Source organism: Bufo bufo, chromosome 5 (assembly GCF_905171765.1).
Source record: "Bufo bufo chromosome 5, aBufBuf1.1, whole genome shotgun sequence".
In the NCBI taxonomy this organism is placed as follows: Eukaryota; Metazoa; Chordata; class Amphibia; order Anura; family Bufonidae; genus Bufo; species Bufo bufo.
Genome location: NC_053393.1, coordinates 140929944 through 140950737, shown reverse-complemented (window position 1 = coordinate 140950737; position 20794 = coordinate 140929944). Strand labels below are relative to the sequence as shown.

The 20794-nt window shown below is 46.7% G+C and overlaps 1 protein-coding gene across 1 annotated transcript in view; it reads right to left on the bottom strand.

Moving 5' to 3' along the window:
* The window catches only part of PRKDC (protein kinase, DNA-activated, catalytic subunit), a 448398-nt gene that overhangs the window by 255723 nt on the left and 171881 nt on the right, over positions 1-20794 (bottom strand). Inside the window, 2 exon segments of the mRNA XM_040433446.1 lie at positions 7478-7692; positions 18262-18513. Of these exon segments, the coding sequence (XP_040289380.1) occupies positions 7478-7692; positions 18262-18513 (467 nt within the window).

The window sequence follows — 20794 nt, the reverse complement described above, 5'->3', positions numbered from 1 at the left end:
GAGGATTCGATTTCCAACGGAGAGACAATTTTCTTGCTTTTCAGTTTCGCACTCCTCTCTGTCCAGGATAGATTTTCCAATTGGGTTGCTGGAAGCCTCTTCTTATGTGTCGGTGGTGGAATACTTACCCAACAGCCTCTCTGACCACTCCCCCATTCACCTTGAATTGATGCTTAAGGAATCCGGGAGTCGTCGGGGTATGTCACTATGGAAACTTAATCCATTCTGGATCCAATTATTGGATGAGGAAGAACCACTGACCAGACTCATTATAGAATTCTTTGATAATAATGTATGATCTGCATATCCTAACTCGGTTTGGGAGGCTATAAAGGCGTATGTACGGTGCCTCTTTATTCAGAGAATCCAGAGGCGCAAATCTAAGTCTAGAGCACTTACTAAGGCCATGCAACTGGAGGTGCAGACATGGGAACACAGGTTCATAGGCTCTCCGTCCCCACATATAGAGGCCAAGTGGAAGGAGGCGCAAGCTTGACTCGATGAGCATCTAATACATGTAGCTCATAACAAGCGTTTTTTTCCTACAAAAAAAATACTTTGAGGCGGGTGAGAGTACGGGCAGCTTATTAGCGAGGGTAATCCGATCCCAAGAAGGTCCTTCTAGAATTGCAGCAATCCGGACTCCTGACGGAGACCTTTCGGTTGAGGATGATGTTATATTAAAGGTATTCCATGGCTTTTATAGGGAGTTGTACACCTCGAAGATAGCAGTAAATAATGAGGATATTCAACAGTATCTTGCTCGTATATGGCTTACTAGGCTATCCCCGGAATCCGCTGCTCTCCTGGAAGAACCCCTAACACTAGAAGAATTAGAGATGGCCTTGAGCTCCTCTCCTAATGAGAAATCCCCAGGATCAGATGGACTCCCGGCGGAATTCTTTAAGCGATATAGGTAGTGTCTCCTTCCGCACCTATTGAATACACTCAATGAAGCCCTAAAGGTTGGTATCCTGCCCGCTTCTATGCGTGAAGCTATAGTGGTAGTGATCCCAAAGCCAAACAAGGACTTAACCCAACCCGAATCTTATAGGCCTATCTCCCTGTTACCACATAATGTCAAACTATTAGCTAAAGTACTGGCTACCAGGTTAAATAAGGTCATTTCTCCGAAAATACATAAGGATCAATCTGGGTTTATGCCAGATAGAAGTACAGCCGTTAATTTAAGGAGACGGTTTCTCAATATACAAAGACTGGTACACACAGGGAGCTGTCGGACTGTAGTATCACTGGACGCTGCTAAGGCTTTCGACAATATAGAATGGAGCTAATTATGGGAGGTCCTAACAGCTATGGGTTTTGGTAAAGGTTTTATCGCCTGGGTACAATTATTATATCACTCTCCAGTTGCAAGAATTAGGGCAAATGGGTTGTTATCCGGATATTTCCCTTTACATAGGGGTACTCGGCAGGGATGTACCTTATCACCTTTATTATTCGCAAATGCCATTAAACCCCTTGCTTGTCTGTTGCGCACATCGACACCCTGGCAGGGTTTTCAACTGGACCATCGGGAAGAGAGAGTCTCATTTTACGCGGACGACCTTTTACTATATGTAGGCGACCTGCAGAATCCAAAAGATTCTGTAAAGCAGGAAATAGCTGGATTTGGGACTTATTCAGGACTCACCATTAACTGGGATAAGTCCACAATTCTTCCACTTGACCCATTTCCAGCCTCATTGGATGTTAAAAGCCTGCCCCTAGAAGTGGCTGATAGATTTAAATATCTAGGGGTGATGGTGACCTTATCTCCGACGGACTATATTAAATTGAACATAGAACCATTGATTGTCAACTTTGTCACTAAATCTAATATGTGGTGTAAATTACCTCTATCAGTCGTTTGTCGCAGTAATCTCATAAAAATGGTACTTATGCCTCAGTTGCTATAACTCCTCCATAACTCCCCAGTCTGGGTTCCACAAAGGATTTTTAGATCCCTAATTTGGAGGAAAAAGCAGCCGAGAATAAGTATTGTAACACTCCAGAAGAAAAAAGAGGGGGGCGGACTATCTTTACCAAACCCATGGTTCTATTTCATAGCTGGCCAGCTGCAACATTTTAAAGGATGGCTCCAGACTGACGAGCTGGACTCTTCGGCTGCTATTATTACATCTATAACAAAACAAAGGGCTCCGATTGCCACAGTGGAATTAGGTCTCTCACGCTCGACCACACTCCCTACCCTGTCCCTAGCGACCAAAGTATGGTCTAAATTTAAATGCATGATTGGTATCAGCGGTTTTTGTAATGTTACCCCTTTATGGCGTAATCACCAAGTGCCTGAGATTTTCCGTCTGGAAGGTTTTTCTCCATGGGAAAGGAGGGGTCTATTGTTCCTGGGACAACTTCAATCATATGGAGTCTTTAAATCCTTTACACAGTTGCAGTGGAGGAGTTTAGCTTATCCAACAAATTTTTCTACCAGTATTTGCAATTGAGACATGCGTTTCAGACGCAATTTCCCAAGGTTGTACGGATTTTTGATTCTTCCCCTGTGGTCAAACAGCTATTAAAAGGTACCTCCACTAAGGGCCTTATATCCTTGCTATATAGACATATTATTGATATTTCCTCCTCCAAAACTACTATTAAGGCGAAGGTCCAATGGGAAAAGGATATTGGAGCATTGTCCCAGGAGCAATGGACAGATATTCTGGCCCTTACTCCCCTCTCTGACGGTTAGTGATTCCCAGAGACTATCACAATTTTACCTTATACATAGAGTATATAGAACCCCACAATTTATTTTCAGAATCGGTGTGCACACAGATTCCAAATGTCCTAGATGTGGGGAAGAAGGTGTGACATTGCTCCATATGATTTGGAACTGCTCACGATTGCGATCCTATTGGGAGGATGTCAGAAGTATTATTGTGACGGCAACTCAGATAAGTCTACCCGATGACCCTAGAGTCTGTATACTGGGGATACTGGACTCTCCGGGACTGGGAGACAAGAAATCCCTTTGTATTCACAGATTCCTGTTCCAAGCTAGGGTACTGATAGCTAAACACAGGATACGAGAGACCCCTCCCACAAAACAAGAATTTGTTAATAGGATGAATGTCATTCTGAGATTAGAAAGAGGAGTATATGTTAAACGAAAATGTCCAAATAAATTCCTATCTTTATGGCAGGGGTGGGTTGAGTCTGCGCAACTGGCTTCTCAGGCATTAATTCAAGATTATATACGGGGACAAATGTCTTTATTACACTCCCTCTCCAGAGGAACCACATAGTCATAGTACACAGTTTGAACGGCTGAGTTAGTATAGCTAGGTGGAAATGTTTTGATGCAAAATTGTATGATCATCATTAAATCTACAGACATTGATGTCTCTCTGCTCAAGTTGGGGAAAGGTGAAGGGGAAGGGTGTTATTGTGTTATTATATGCAATGTTACATTACTTCGATCATTTAACTGCTGTAATGTTCACGGGAATTTTGATCTCCGATAATGTCATGGGTGTTTGCGTACACCAATATTTGTAAGTGGTTGTATTTATTTTCAACTATACAAAAATAAACAGCGAAATCCTTGATGATGTTCATTTGATACTGTTTATTTCAATAAAAAATAGACTGATTAAAAAAAAAGGAGAACGAGGCCAGCGTACCATGCATGACGGGGCCAATGCGGATCGAATAGGATAGTCAGAATGCCCTCCATCCTGATCTTCCGTAGAAGATCACGCCGAATGCTTCCGGATCTCTTGCTCGGGACAGAGAGATGGGAATCTGTCGTGTAGATACCGTAAGCACACCCAGGAGCAATGGAAGGATTCCCTGGAGAAGGAGGGATGCGGTGGGCGCAACAGCCCACCAGTCGGGACCGGAGTGCCACATAACGAATACTCTGTGCAAAGCAGATGAGAGAAGGTACTAACATAAGACTTGCGGGGTGGCTATGAACCATGAGCCAGAGGAAAAGACAGGAGAGGAATAGGCTAGGACTGAAGCCCATTTCCCCATCTGAGACCGGCGCTATACAAAAGTAGTCAAGGAATAAGTGCCTGAGGAGAAAGCCAGGCGAGAGGAGTCACACTGTATTGCTAGCCCCATACCGCAGCAGAGGAGGGGGCCACCCGCAGAGGACACCGAAATCAGTGCTAGAAGAGCCCAACACCTGACAAATGAGCTGTGCAGTAAAAACCAAAGAATGTAGTGGTAACGCAAATACCACTCCCACAGTAGGAGTCAGCGCTTACCCCGTCAGCGCAAAGTGAGGGGGGCCTGAGACTATCCGTAAAAACCACGTACTATACTGCCCCAGTTAAGTAGAGCTACCGTAAAAACTCAACCTGAAAGGGGGCTGAACAGGAGCAACTGTCAAGCTAGCGCCAGGGTAAGACCTATCTGAGGGGGATGTCCAACTGCAGCGACTACGAACTCGAGCATTAGCGAAAAATTTGCACCTGTGTGGGGGGACACACTGTAGTAGCTAAACCAGAGTGGCAGCAGAACCACTTCCTCAGAGAAGGAGAAGTGGTGGATAGAGAATACAGAGTCAGTGAACACTCGACTTGCTGGAATGTACTCACCATAGATGTGCAATGGTGTACGCACTACTCATTGATGCGGACAATATTATGACCAACTGGAACGGTGGAGGCCCATGGAGATGGGGGGTCTTCTAGGACACAAGTGATGCTAGGCAACCCCCTGAGAAGACAGAGGATGTTATAAGCATGTCCAAAACCAGCGCCAAAAGAAAAGAAGGAATAGCCATATACCACTAGAGTAAGAGTATCGGGCACCCGCGGGTACCAACTGTTGCCACACCCCCTTGTGAAATAAGCGAAGGCACACAGAGCCGTGGCGTAGTTGAATTACAGCATCCCGAGGTGTTTAGGTATTCCCCGCTAGTGGATCTCTTGTGGAAGTAGGAAATGTAGCTGGAAGCACGGTGAAGTGCAACACTCCGCCTATGGAGAGGGATAGCGCGACATTCAGGACCATGTGCAATTACCCTACCTATGGAAGGTGGAATGCATACGGCAAGTACTGAAGCCAGAGGTAGGGAAATACCCCACAATAAAGGGGGGTTAATGCCCACGGCGAGAACTAGTGCACATGGCGAGTCCTGTACTCCGTGGAAGTGCAATTATTGCACCTAAGTATGGGGTAATGCATACAGCACACATTGTAACCAGTGATAATGTCATCCCGCCACCTATGGAAGGGGCTAATGCGTACGGCAGGTACTGAACCCAGTGGAGATGCAATTCCGCCACCTGCGGGAGGGGGAATGTATACGCCCGGCACTGAAAACAGTGTTATTGTACTTAGTCCACCTATGGCAGGGGACAATGTATAAGGCAAGTACTGTATTGCAATTACTCCGTCTATGGAAGGGGGCAATGCATACGACAAGTACTGCTGGCCACCGCGGACGTAATCTTGGGAGATTGCTTGGAATTCAGGTCAGGGTCTGAATCAGTGATTTTCCGCCGATCTGGATGTGACAAAGCATTTGTGAGACGCATCCGGATGCGGATCCGTCTCACAAATGCATTGCAAGAACGGATCAGTCTCTCCGCTTGTCATGCGGACAGACATCTGTAGCAGAGCGCGATTTGCCCCCATCGGCCATAGGTGCCCGCCCCCGAAGGAGTCGGGCAGAAGGTAGCCAGCCCACAGTCGGATTCCCCCATGCTATAAAAATGCACCGCGGCGATATCATTTGTGGCGGCATTAACCCTTTCGAAGTGGCGCGCTTGGCGCCCCCGCTCCCGAAAGGGGCGTAATATGGTGGTGAATAGCGGGGAGCTGGAGTCGACTGCGCTCCTCTCTTTTCGTTGGGAGAAGATTTAATTAACCCCCTATGAGCCTGAATACCCGTCGGCCTAGAAGGGAAGTGAGAGGGGGCGCCCGCATATAGTTGGTGGCGCTTGACGCCTGCCGGATTAACCCCTTCTGATGTCAAAGGTCCTCCTCCTTAGGGGTCTTGTTTATAGATAAGTAAAGTCCCCTGGCCGCCTGCCTGTTAACTCTTGATCTGCCAAAGAGGGAGGGGGGAGAGGCTTCATACTTACCTAGTCCCGTGTACTCACCTCATCTTCATCCTCTTTTGTTCACCCTCCATAAGTGGACCTGCAAGGTCACCTTTTACCAGCAGGGTCACCTCCTTAGCAGCTGGCGGGATGCAGGGAGCGAGGCTGCCCTGGTCCACTTTGTCTTCTTGTGGGGGAGGAGGCAGCGTGGCGGACCAACGCTGGCGTGCTCCCCAGGATAACAGGGAGGAGAGGCGACCACCGTTTCCCACCTGAAAAGAAGGAAAATAAAAAACTAAAATAAAAAATCTTCAGGAGCTACCCTGCAGAGCAGGGAGGTCTTGCCTCCTAGTGACACTAGAAAAAACTAAAGCTCTCTCTCCAAGCTGGAGGGGGTATAGCTGCCAGGGGAGCAGCTAACAGCTTTATCTAGTGTCAACGCCTCCTGGAGGACATAGCTACACCCACGGTTCCTGTGTCCCCCAATGAATATGGGCGAGAAATCATGGAGCACCAACTTTTTTCTCATCTACATTGTCCATATTACGTTATTTTTTTATATAATCTTTAAGCATGTACTCTCATGGGTTAGGATGGTTGTCTCTCCACAAGAAAAGTTGAAAGGGGGTGGAGGGGTATTATTGTTATATGTGATACATTTTTATTGAGTTTCTTCTGGAACATTTGAGTTTGTAATAATGACAAGATATGAATAATTTTAAATGTAACACTAGTTTATTTTACTATGAAAGTCATATGAAACACTGTACAAGATATGTCTACAATTTCTTCGCTTTTTATTTCCAATAAAACTTATACCCGATTAAAAAAGCATGTACTCTCACCATCTGGATACAATGGGGTAAATGTTAGGTATACCTCAAAATCTAGGATTTCCCATTTGTATTTTAAAAGATAACATTCCTAATTTTACAATCTTTATCGGGCTGGAATTATATGCAGATTTTACAGCAGTTTACAGCCGAAAACAAGAGTGAATGCAAAAGTCTGCAGTAGCATTTTCTTCATGCTTACCCTTCCTTTTGAATCCACTTCTGAGTGCGGCTCAAAAGCTGCATAACTAAGCCACCAAAACTGCATGTGTGATTGCAGCCTTAAAGAGTGCTTGTCATTCTTCCTTGCAAATCTGTAATTATTTGTATTGCTCATCATATAACAATTCTTTTCTCATAACTCTTTACTGTGCCATTCCTCTGTTATTTCCACTAGAAATGTATAAAAAAAAATTGACAGACGACAATGGTTACCAGCTGGGGGCTAGTATCAGATTGTGTAGGGACACAACCCTATGACAAGGGAGATGGTAACAAAAGTAATTATATATTTCCAGGAAAAATAACAGAATTGTTATTTCATAAGGAATGCAAGTGTTTGCTAAAAAGCTGCTAGGAGAGCTGACAACTCCTCTTGAGACGACAGAAGTCTGTGCTTACCTTACAGAAATCCTGCTGGCAATTATCCAGGATCACGGTTACAAATTCAATGATTCTTACTATAATTGTGCACTTGTTATAGTTGTATTCCTCTTTTTCTTGGGGACTAAATAAACTGGCTTTGAAGCAAGTGCCTGCTGCCATAACGTCATTCATGGAAAGATGACTGATGAAAAAATTTAGTGCTCTGAGAAAAGATGACTTCTGAGAAGGATCTAAAATGAAATTTAAACGCACAAAAAATTAAATTTACACATGTAATAAAAGTATTAATTTCTGCAAGATTTAAACCCCTAGAGACCCAGCACGGTACATGTACGGTAGAAGGAGGGGATTTAAATAATGCGTCTGCTCAAGAGCACAGCGGGTGCCATCATTTTAAACAGCAGAGGCCCAATCGCAGACATTTCATCCTTTAGATACCATGGTCAGCCGTGACCATGCCATCTAAATGCTGAAAACCTGAAAGCATTGCGCTTCCGGGCCAGGAATGGTAATTCCATGAGGCGATCGGGGAAGCTGTTCCTTCGCTCTGATGTGTTGGGTCTCTCTGAAGAGAACCAACATATCAGAGAACCAACATATCAGAGCTGTGGTTCCTATTAGGGAGGCAAAGCACTGCTACAAAACAAAAATACAACATCATTTTACAAGCTCTAATTCCCGCCGTATGTGGCAGGGTATCAAGTCCATTACGAATTATAAGAGCAACACCTGTTCTATCAACACCAGAAATTCTTTCTCTCCTGATGACCTAAATCATTTTTTTTGCACGATTTGACAAAGACAATGAGCTGCCTATCATCAAATTAGCCCAGCAAGAGGCTCCATCATGTTCCCTGATGCTGAGAGCACATGAGGTAGAATGGGCCTTAAACCACATTAATCCCCGCAAAGCAGCTGGTCCTGATGAAGTTCCTGGAAAAGTCCTAAAAAACTGTGCTAAACAGCTGAAAACAGTGTTTACCAGTAAGTTTAACAGCTCACTAGAGCAGGCCATTGTCCCCACCTGCCTGAAGTCCTCCACAATTGTCCCAATTCCAAAACAGGCCAGGGTGAACACCTTAAGTGATTATCGCCCGATGGCTCTCACTCCTATTGCTATGAAGTGCTTTGAACAACTTGTCCTCAGGCACATGAAGAGCAAGATCTGCACCTCCATGGACCAATACCAGTTTGCTTACAGAGCACATAGGTCGGCTGAGGATGCTGTCTCACTTACCCTTCACACTGCGCTGTCACACCTGGAGCAGAGAGACAGCTATGTGCGGATGCTGTTCATTGATTACAGCTCGGCCTTTAACACCATCCCTCCCAACAAGTTGGCAACGAAACTGAACAACTTGGGTCTCAGCTCACACCTGTGCAACTGGATACTGGATTTTCTTACAAAAAGACCACAAATCGTACGCATGGGCAAGCACTTCTCTTCATCCTTAACACTAAACACTGGGGTACCGCAAGGCTATGTGTTGAGCCCTCTCCTTTACTCCCTCTTCACAAATGACTGTAAACCTATTCACAATACCAATACCATTATAAAATTTGCAGATGACACGACCGTGATAGGCCTAATCTCCAACAATGATGAAACAGCCTATAGGAAAGAGGTTGAGAACCTAGAGAGATGGAGTAAGAACAACAACCTCATACTCAATACCAAGAAAAAAAAGGAGCCAATTCTGGATTTTAGGAAAAAGAAACGAAATGGACACCATCCCATTAGCATTAATGGTGGAAACGTGGAGATAGTTCAAAGTTTCAGATTCTTGGGAGTTCATATTAGTCAGGACCTGTCATGGATAAAAAACACAACAGAAATTACCAAAAAAAAGGCCTTCAGAGGCTTTATTTTCTGAGGAGTCTGAAGAAAGCACAACTCACAAAACAGCTGCTAGTCAATTTTTACAGATGCACCATAGAATCTGTTATCACATACTGCATTACAGTGTGGTACTCCGGCTGATAAAAAGACCCTCAAGCGCATCATCAGAATGGCTGTCAGAATCACTGGTACTCAGTTACCATCACTGGATGACATCTTCACTGCTCGCTGCAGCAACAGAGCAAAAATTATCTGCGGGGATCCAACTCACCCCGGCCACAGCCTTTTCTTTCCCCTACACTCTGGTAGGCGTCTTAGAGCCCTACATGCCCGCACCACTAGGCTGAAGAACAGCTTTTACCCCAAAGCAATCAGTCTCCTAAATGCTCAGAGACTATTGCCCCTTCCTAGGATAGAAACTACCACAGACTGAAAGTGACTGCTGCATTCATGAACCCATGATGATCTCTTGTCTGCAGTGGTGTCTGAATCAGTGTGTATATATACTCATAAGCACTTCCTACTTTGCTCTTGCTATATATATATATATATATATATGCTGTGAACTGTGAATAGTAATGCTTTCTAGTGCAATGTTTTTGTTTTTTTCTAGTGTAATGCTTTAGTTTAAATGTCAGTTCTAGTTCCTCTGTCCATGGCATCTAGGATTGCTCCAAACAACATTTCATTGTATTGTACATTGTATTGTACAGTGACAATAAAGGCATCTTATCTTATCTTATGGAGGCTTGCAGGGGGCAGGGCTCCATAGAATAACAGCAAACCAGGCTTACAATGTAGTGTTTGTGAACTACAATGTTAGTTAAAAGAAATCTGAAGATCACATTGTAGCCCACCAGGGGGCAGGGGAAGAAAAAAAAATGTTTTTAATATGAAATAAATTCAAATCACTCCCTTTCTCCAGAATTAAAATAAAAATAAACAATAAAAAACTAAGACCATAGATATCACCACATACCAAAATGCCTTAATTATTAAAATATACAAATATTTATCTCCCAAGGTGAATGGTGTAACAGAAAAGAAAACCAAAATGGCTGAGGTGATCAAAAAGACATACACAAATCAGTGAAAACTACAAATTGTCCTACAAAAAACGAGCCCCCACACAGCTCTGTAGACATAACTTAAAAAAAAAAAAGTTATCGGGGTCAGTATATGGCAATAAAAAAAGTTTTAAATTTTATTTTATTTTTTCAGTATTAAAACACAAGAAAACTATATAGTATTGTTGTAATCGTACTGACCCAGAGAATGAAGGTAACAGGTCAGCTGTGGATCTAACATGTTTGCTCTTGCTCCATTCATTGGCTATGAGACTGCTGGAGAATGGTGAACTCAGCTACTTCCAGCATCCCCATGAAAAATTAATGGAACAGCAACGCACATGGAAAGGGAATAACTTTCAAACTTGGCACAACTCCCTTTAAAACTCTTCTGAATGGAATACTTGCAACTTTGTACAAATTGCCTTCATAAAAAAAATTGTATCTACTACTGCATTATAGTCTCCATGGTAAAAGGCTGGAAATACTGTGTGTTTACTTCATGATAACATACAGTTTAAAAGTGGCCGTGCACAAGAGGTAGAAGTTGGTTGAAACTTGAACAGCAGTTGAACAATCATCTGGTGAACAATTGTTTCACAGACATTGCCATACACATTGCAGACGAAATTAGCGTTTATAGTTGTTCAAACAGCCCATAAAGGTCTAGTCACAGTGAAACCGGGAGATGGACAAAAGATCTTTCTGGGAACGTTCTTTCAGAGAAAGATTACTCACAAACAGTCTTTGTTTGAAGGAAAGAGAATCAATCAAATTACAAGATGAAAATTACCAAAAAAATTCAAAATTTCTTATCAAATAATAATAGTCTGTCATTAATCGTTTAAAAAAGGAGATTTTTTGTGAAACTCACCTGTAAAATCTTTTTCTCGTCTTTTTCCATTGGGGGACACAGACCATGGGTATAGCTTAGAGGTATTAGTAGGAGGGACACTATGCAAATATAAAAGAGAGCTCCTCCTCCTTGGGCTATACCCCCAGGCTCCACCAGGAGGAACTCAGGCGTTGCAAAAGCAGTAGGAGAAGGAGACGAGAAAGAATAATGGAAGCCATCGGACCAACGCTCATGAGGTCCAACCACAAACAGAACTGAACTGAAAAACCCATCCTGCAACAGGCAGAATGGGTGGGAATTGTGTACCCCAATGGAAAAGACGAGAAAAAGATCTTACATGTGAGTTTCACAAAAAATCTCCTTTTCTCGTACTTTTTTCCATTGGGACACACAGAGCATGGGACGTTTTAAAGCAATCCATGCGGTGGGAAAAAATACCAACACCGCCAGGAGGAGCGTCCAACGGTCAAACAGGAACCACAGCCTGCAAAACCCTGCGGCCAAAGACAGCATCAGCCGAAGCCAGCGAATGCAACTGATAAAACTTCGTAAAAGTATGTAAGGACGACCAGGTGGCCGCTTACAGAGCTGAGACGCAGAGGCACGATTACGCCTTGCCCAGGAAGCTCCCACCGCTCTAGTGGAGTGAGCGGTAATCCGAGCCGAAGGAACCCTACCACTAGCGCGATAAGCCGCGGAAATAGCCGAGCGAATCCATCGCGCCACAGTGACCTTGGAGGCCGCCAGACCCTTACGAGGTCCCTCGGGAATCGCAGAGAGGGAATCTGAACGGCGGACGGAGGCGGTAGCCGTCAGATACACCTTCAGGGCCCGGACGACATCCAGGGAATGCAGAGCCCGTTCCTTGGGGTTTGTCGGAGAAGCACAAAAGGAGGGCAGGACAAGATCCTCGTTAAGGTGGAAGGAAGAGACCACCTTGGGCAAAAACGGAGGGAACCGGACGGAGCACCACCTTATCCTAGTGAAAAACCAGAAAGGGCTCCTGGCAGGAAAGTGCGGTCAGCTCCGATACCCGCCTGATGGAAGTTATGGCCACAAGTAAGGCCACTTTCCAGGAGAGAAAGGTCAGGGAGACATCACTCAAAGGCTCGAAGGGGGCCGTCTGGAGAGCGCGCAGGACCAAATTGAGATCCCAAGGGGGGACGTACGGAGGTACCGAATGCACCACCCCTTGAAGAAAAGTCCTCACAGGACCCAGAAGAGCAAGGGACTTCTGAAAAAAGACAAGCTCAGCGACAGTCCCATCTCAAGTTCCGACTGAAGAAAAGATAGTATCATAGGGATGGAAAAACGAAGGGGGGGGGGAACCCCGAGTGCTCACAAAAGGTCAGGAAGGCCTTCCAGGTACGATAGTAAATCCGGGAGGAAGCCGGCTTCCTCGCTCTGATCATGGTTCTAATCACCGAATCCGAGAACCCTTTCTTCCTCAGGATGGCGGTTTCAACAGCCACGCCGTTAAACGAAGAGACTGTAAATTCCGGTGGAAGAGCGGCCCCTGAGACAGTAGATCCTCTCTGTCGGGAAGAGGCCATGAGGCGTCCGCCAGCATCCGAGCTACGTCCAAGAACCATGCGCGGCGAGGCCAATCTGGGGCGATGAGAACGGTTGGAATCCCTTCCGCCTCGATCTTGCGTAGTACTTTGGGTAGCAGAGGAAGCGGATGGAAGACATAGAGGAGGCTGAAGTCCTTCCACGGAGACACCAGCGCGTCCACCCCGTATGCCTTCGGATCCCGGGCACGAGCCAGGAACACCGGGAGCTTGTTGTTGAGTTTGGACGCCATCAAGTCCACATCCGGACGGCCCCACCTGCGGCAGACGTCTTCGAATACATCTGGATGCAGAGACCACTCGCCTGGATCACCTTGTTGCGGCTTAGAAAGTCCGCTGTCCAGTTGTCTACTCCTGGAATGTATACTGCTGACAAAATCGGAACGTGCAACTCCGCCCACAGCAGAATTCTCGTCACCTCCTGCATCACCATCCGGCTGCGGGTCCCGCCTTGATGGTTGATGTAAGCCACAGCCGTGGCATTGTCCGACTGAATCCTCACCGGGCGGCCCGCAAGGAGAGGAGTCCAATGGGAGAGGGAGAGTGAGTGGAAAATCGCCCTCAGCTCCAGAATGTTGATCGGGAGGCGAGATTCCGCCGCCGACCAAACCCCTTGAACCGTGCGTGACTGGAGAACGCCGCCCCAACCCAGGAGGCTGGAATCGGTGGTGACGATCGTCCAGGAGAACGGGAGGAAAGATTTTCCCAACCTCAGGTTCATCGGGGACAGCCACCAAGGGAGAGCTGCCCGAACCCACTGAGACAGGCGGATGCGCTCGTCCAGACCACGAGGAGTCTTGTCCCAGAGGGAAAGGATCTCCCGTTGTAGCGAACGAGAGTGAAACTGGGCATATGGAACAGCCTCGAAAGAGGCTACCATAAGCCCCAGGACCCGCATGCACTCCCTGATGGAGAGACACGAGGAGCGCAGTAGGTGCGACACCGACCCCTGGATCTGGGAGGACTTGGAGTCTGAAAGAAACACTTTGGCGGCCGAGGTATCCAAGACCATCCCCAGGAAGGAGAGCTTCTGGGAAGGGAGGAAAAAGGATTTTGGGAAGTTGATCAGCCAGCCGAACCGTTCCAGAGTCTGAACAGTGACCCGGACGCTGTCCTCGGCCTGTGGAAGCGAGGGGGCCTTTATCAGGATGTCGTCCAGGTAGGGCAGCAAAGGAATGCCCCTAGTGCGAAGAAGCGCCATGAGCGGCGCTAGAATCTTGGTAAAGACCCGAGGGGCGGTTGCTAACCCGAAAGGAAGGGCGACAAACTGAAAGTGCCTGCCACCAATGGCGAAGCGCAGGAATCGTAGGTGAGATTCTGCGATAGGGACATGCAGATAGGCATCCTGGATGTCTACGGACACGAGGAACATCCTGGAAGAAGAGAAACAATAACGGAGCGGAGGGATTCCATACGAAACCTCCGCACCCGCAGAAACTTGTTGAGCAGCTTCAGATCCAGGATCGGACGTACCGACCCCTTCTTCTTTGGGACCGCGAACAGGTTTGAATAGAAACCTGTGCCCTGTTCCTATGGGGGAACTGGGGAAATAACCCCCCGGTCCAGAAGGGAAGAAACTGCCATCAAGAGATCTGAGGCTCGGGCCTGATTCCCCGGAACGCGAGAAGGGAAAAAACGTTCCGGTGGTCTGGACGCGAATTCTATCTTGTAACCCGACATTACAACTTCTAGAGCCCAGGAGGCCTGAACATGAGCCCTCCAAACCTGCTGATAGGAGAGCAGACGGCTTTGGGGGCGTCCCTTCATGCGGAAGACTGCTTGGGAGCAGCAGGGCGGGCTGACTGTGCCCTCGGGCGCCAGGAAGGCTGGGGCTTGAAGGAGGGCTTCTTGCGGGAGTCCTGTGACCCCCCTGCGGAGGAAGCCGGCGACGTTCTGCTAGAAGAGAAGCGGCGAAAGGACTGGTACCGGGAACCAGGAAGACCTGGTCCGAAAGGGGCGCTTAGATCTAGGCTGGGGAAGATGAGTGCTCTTGCCCCCTGAAGCGGCAGAGATGAACTCATCCAGTTGAGCCCCAAAAAGTTGAACCCTCAAAAGGTTAGCAAGAGAACGCTTGGAAGAAGCATCAGCGTCCCACACCTTCAACCAGACCTCTCTGCGCTGGATGACCGAGAGGGCTGAAATGCGGGCAAAGAGGGAACCAATGTCCATGGAAGCCTCGCAAAGAAACTTGTAAGCCCGAGACATCTGGAGAACCAAATCCAGTGCGTCAGCAGACGCATCCTGTTCCGCCAGGTCTTGGTGGTGGTGCTGTAACCAAACCAAGAGGGCTCTGGCCACCCATGCCGAGGCAAAGGCCAAACGCAGGGACGTGCCCGCCAGTGAGAAAATGGATTTGGAAAGAGTCCAGGCGTCTGTCCACAGCGTCCTGCAAGGAGGAGCCGTCTAGAACAGGGAGGGCCGTGTTCTTGGCTAACCTGGCCACCGGGGGGGATCCACCTTAGGGGGAGAGGACCACTTCTCCACACTGTCAGCCGGAAAAGGATAAAGCGTATCCATGTGTTTGGTGGCAGAGAACTTTTGATTAGGACGGTCCCAGGCCCTGGATAATACCGCGGAAAATTCCTCATGTACAGGAAACGCGGCAGCGTTAATTCCCATTTAGACCTGCGCTCCCTTGGGGGAGGATTGGAAACTGCCATACGTTACATAAAGGACATGGCTGCCTTGGCGACTAAGGCCAAATCAGCGGCCGCGCTGGACATGGCAGATGCCCAAGCGGGCACCGCAGGGACAGAACTGGGCTGGGCAAGCGAAGGAGGAGAAGGATTATCCTGTCCAGGGGCAGGGCAGGAGGCACAGATACCAGAGACCGAGAGCGGCAGAAGACACTCCTTACAGGACCCAATTGTGGTCCGAGAAGAGGTCTCGGCCGACTTAAGGGGAGCCCCAGGCTTAGGCATGATGGCAACCGGTACAAGTTAAGAGAGTCCTACCACCCAGGCAACAGCACCGACCGGAGGAGCAGGGAGAAACCACGCGAGTGAGGAGCTTCAAAGCAAGCCGCTGGCAGACAGCAGAGCGAAGCGCGTGAAGCTCCGCCCCCACGACGGGTCACACCTCCCCCATAGAAGCACGAAGGAAGCGCGCACGCGCTTTTGAAAATGATGTCCCCCGGCGCCGAACGACGAAGTGGGGGTTAATGAAGGGAGACGAGGCCCTCGGTAGAAAACAGGAGGCCCGCTGCCGACGGGTGCTGCTGCGAGTGTCAGAAGGGAGGACGCACCGGCGCCAGGCTGACCTTCATAGCCAGAATAGTGTCTCCAGAGACCCCCCCTGACAAAAGAAAACATCCAGTCCCACTTCACCACGCTGCCCATAGACATCACAAGGAGGGAGGGGGGGTTGCAGCCATACTTATCTGTTCCTGCAGTCTTCTCCCTCTGTTCCGTACAAGCAGGGCTCACCTCTTCAGACGTCTGACTCACCAGAGTACAGTGCTCTGGAGGAGGGCAGCATCAGGTGACCCAGGAGCTGGTGGGATGCCGGAGCTAACAGGTCGAGCCCGGATCCACTTGTCTTCTTGGGGGAAAATGGAGGCAGCGTCCAAAAGACGGCGGCGGGCACTCCATGGGGGACAAGGAAGGCGCTATGCCGACCTGCGTCCCCATCTAGAAGAAAATAACAAAAAGGAGTTGAATCAATAAGTGTCAACCTCCTTCACCAGACACTAAGCAAAGACTGAGTTCCTCCTGGTGGAGCCTGGAGGTATAGCCCGAGGAGGAGGAGCTCTCTTTTATATTTGCATAGTGTCCCTCCTACTAATACCTCTAAGCTATAGCCATGGTCTGTGTCCCCCAATGGAAAAAAGTACGAGAAATATAGTTCTTTGTTAAATTTCAGCTAATGAATGTTTTAGTATAAATCATCCAGTTTGATAAACTTTAGACTAAAGGTGGCCGTACACAACACTAGGTTCACATCATAATTTATTTTTCCGTTCTGATCCATAAGAACAGAAAAATAAAGAACAAATGGATCCTGTATTTTACGCATTCTTTATGCACATTCAGAATCCATTTTAGCAATTTCCGTCTGAGATCCGTTATTTTAGACAGAAAAAAAAATACTGTGTGTAGGAATAACGGATCTCAGACGGAAATGGGGAAAACGGATGCAAAATGTGCATAACTGAGCATAACGGCTGAGCACACAGCTGAAATGAAATCTGCCACAGAATCCACTGCAGAAATCCGAAGTGCCATGCCATGAACAGGGCTCTATAAATGAACTATTATTGCAATATACATGCCAAGAAAATCTTTTTTTAAGAACATTTTCCTCTTTGGCAGCGCCCCCTGATGTTTATCCGTCTGGTCCACCTTCTCCTGCATTCAATGATGGACCAGAAGCTCAGAAGCTTCCCTGCTCCCTTCCATCTCTAAGTATTGATGTAGTCATTTCATAGCAAAACAGATTACATTTTCCAGATACCCTTTGTTCATTCATTCATACTTTAAAGTTTATAGAAATACATATCTATATCTCTCTAGACAGTGTAGAAGTCATACATATCATATCTGGGACTATATGTAAGAAACCGTTTTCTACGCAGGGGAAGAAGAGGTTAACAAGAGTTAATTGCAATGCTTGATGAGCAGCTGTCCATCCAAAGGGAAGACCTCCAGATATGCAGATAAATTGGCTCAAAATGGGGTGAATCCCTGAGTGGCCACCTGCCACAGCTTCCACAACAAAATTGTGGCAAGAATTTTTTAAGCTCATCCTTTGTTTTTCCCCAAATCAGCTGTCTGAACAATCCTGCACACATTTTCTTCCGAAATGACTTCCTAATATTGCCACCTCAGGAAAGGCTCCTTCTCACTGCTAGTTCTCCTAGTATATGACTTATATGGCTACTTTCACACTAGCGGCACGGACCTCCGGCAGGCTGCTCCGTCGGGTGAACAGCCTGTCGGATCCGTCCTGCCGCAAGTGACCGTGTGCCCCTGGACTGCCGCTCCATCCCCATTGACTATAATGGGGGTGGGCTTCCGGCAGCGCACGGCGGGAGGCTGCTAGAATAAATGTCGGACATGTCGTAGTTTTATTCCGGGAGCCTCTCGCCATGCGCTGCCGGAACTCCGCCCGCCCCCATTATAGTCAATGGGGACGGAGCGGCAGTCCAGGAACACACGTTCACTAGCGGCAAGACGGATCCGACAGGCTGTTAACCCGACGGAACAGCCTGCCGGAGGTCCGTGCCGCTAGTGTGAAAGTAGCCTAACCGGTACGTAATAATATAAGTACACATGGGCAAGCTCTACCTCATAATGTATACTACATATTTACTTTTGTCCTTTCGAACTAGGAGATGTATCCTGCACGTACTTACAAATGTTCTACATGGTTACAAAGACTGTAAATATATAAAGGAAATCAAAGGAAAAACAGTGCTCATTCGCAAAAAAAAAAACATGACACGAATGATTAGATTGTTTACTCACCAAGCAAAGTCTGTGGTTTCACTACATGCATACCCAAAAACGTATTATAACAATCCAGAGCCGCAAGCAACATGTCCATCCACTGAATCACAGCTCGTAAGGAAGTCTTGTTCAGATCCTGAAGAGTGGTAATGTAAAATATGCCACAATGGTTTCCATCCACACTGCCAGCACTTTCAAATCTCTGAATCAAAAAAGAGACGCTTTCTTTCTTGATAATTTCCTCCACCCAGGCTGATGGAGATTTTTTCTCTGAAAAACACAAAGGACCACATTTATAAATGCACTGCATCTTAACTTCTGAGAGAGACATTTATTAAGCGTATGCGCCAGAAATTCAAGCCCTTTGCGTCAGTTTGTAAAAGTAAAGTGTGGTCGAGGCAGAGCGGCTTGGCCAGAATTCACACACATTTATGAATGTGTGTTTAGGAGAGTGGATTAAAAACTGAAGACTTATTTAAAAACATAACACATTTACCAACATAGTTCGACACATTGATAAATTTGTCCCAAACCACAGCACTGTTGCCTCCAACAAACCGTAATTAAAAAAATAAAATCACGATAAATTCCCTCCAAAATTTCTGTCAATTCAATTATAAAGAAAAACACCACAGAATTTATAAACCAAAAGATGTTGCTATTTGACGGGAAACCTCTAAGAATCTTTATTATCTCTTCACTGTAGGGCGCATGCACGTCCCCCATTCTGTTCAAACTCCTCCTAGTTGTGGTATAGTGGCTGGAGGAAAACACGTTCTGCCAAGCGATGGGGGTGCCAGACGGGGTCACTGTCAGGGGCATATAAACCTGAAACTGGTGTAAACGATAGTTCAAATCTGTGCCAAGTCATAGCTGGTGTAGATTTTAATATCTAGTACACGGGAACGAGCCTCCCTTGCGTCACCCGCTATGCTAGGTAAGGCTCGTTCTCGTCGCGGTCTGCTATTGGCTGGGCCCCCACCCAACGCCAGATGTTTCGATCGGCTCAACAGGGAGAAGCAGCAGCGGCCGTGCTGGGGAACGAGGTAAGCACAATCTGTATATGAGGGGGGGCCAGGGCATTTGGGAGGGCATTTAACACACACACACACATTTTACATTCATGACAGTCAGAGTAATGAGGTGGAATTTAATCAGATATTTTTATGACTAGTCATTTTTATGATAAGAACTGTGGCTTAGTAAGAATAAGGATGTGGCTTAAATGTTACATCACACGTCAAAAATGCATCAAAATTTTGCCACACTTTTGTATCAAAAGTAAGCCAACACATACAGTTCAGTACAAGAGATCTGCAATAACATATGAACTGACTGGGGAGCTGCGGTCTGACCAGGAGATCTGGCAGACACACGGACCATGTTTCCCAGGCCGATCACAGTCGTGTGCTTGAGCCCTTACATTCTAGTTCCAGAGGAATAGATTAGACACATGCTGTACAATACTCACTGAGCTGCTCAATCATGAAATGGACTCCTCAACATACACGCACCTAAAGAATTATTAGGAACACCATACTAATACGGTGTTGGACCCCCTTTTGCCTTCAGAACTGCCTTAATTCTTCGTGGCATTGATTCAACAAGGTGCTGATAGCATTCTCTAGAAATGTTGGCCCATATTGATAGGATAGCATCTTGCAGTTGATGGAGATTTGAGGGATGCACATCCAGGGCACGAAGCTCCCGTTCCACCACATCCCAAAGATGCTCTATTGGGTTGAGATCTGGTGACTGTGGGGGCCATTTTAGTACAGTGAACTCATTGTCATGTTCAAGAAACCAATTTGAAATGATTCGAACTTTGTGACATGGTGCATTATCCTGCTGGAAGTAGCCATCAGAGGATGGATACATGTTCTCATTCTGTTTACGCCAAATTCGGACTCTACCATTTGAATGTCTCAACAGAAATCGAGTCTCATCAGACCAGGCAACATTTTTCAAGTCTTCAACAGTCCAATTTTGGTGAGCTCGTGCAAATTGTAGCCTCTTTTTCCTATTTGTAGTGGAGATGAGTGGTACCCGGTGGGGTCTTCTGCTGTTGTAGCCCATCTGCCTCAAGGTTGTGCGCGTTGTGGCTTCACAAATGCTTTGCTTCATACCTCGGTTGTAACGAGTGGTTATTTCAGTCAACGTTGCTCTTCTATCAGCTTGAATCAGTCGGCCCATTCTCCTCTGACCGCATCCACAAGGCATTTTGGCCCACAGGACTGCCGCATACTGGATGTTTTTCCCTTTTCACACCATTATTTGTAAACCCTAGAAATGGTTGTGCGTGAAAATCCCAGTAACTGAGCAGATTGTAAAATACTCAGACCGGCCCGTCTGGCACCAACAACCATGCCACGCTCAAAATTGCTTAAATCACCTTTCTTTCCCATTCTGACATTCAGTTTGGAGTTCAGGAGATTGTCTTGACCAGGACCACACCCCTAAATGCATTGAAGCAACTGCCATGTGATTGGTCGACTAGATAATTGCATTAATGAGAAATAGAACAGGTGTTCCTAATAATTCTTTAGGTGAG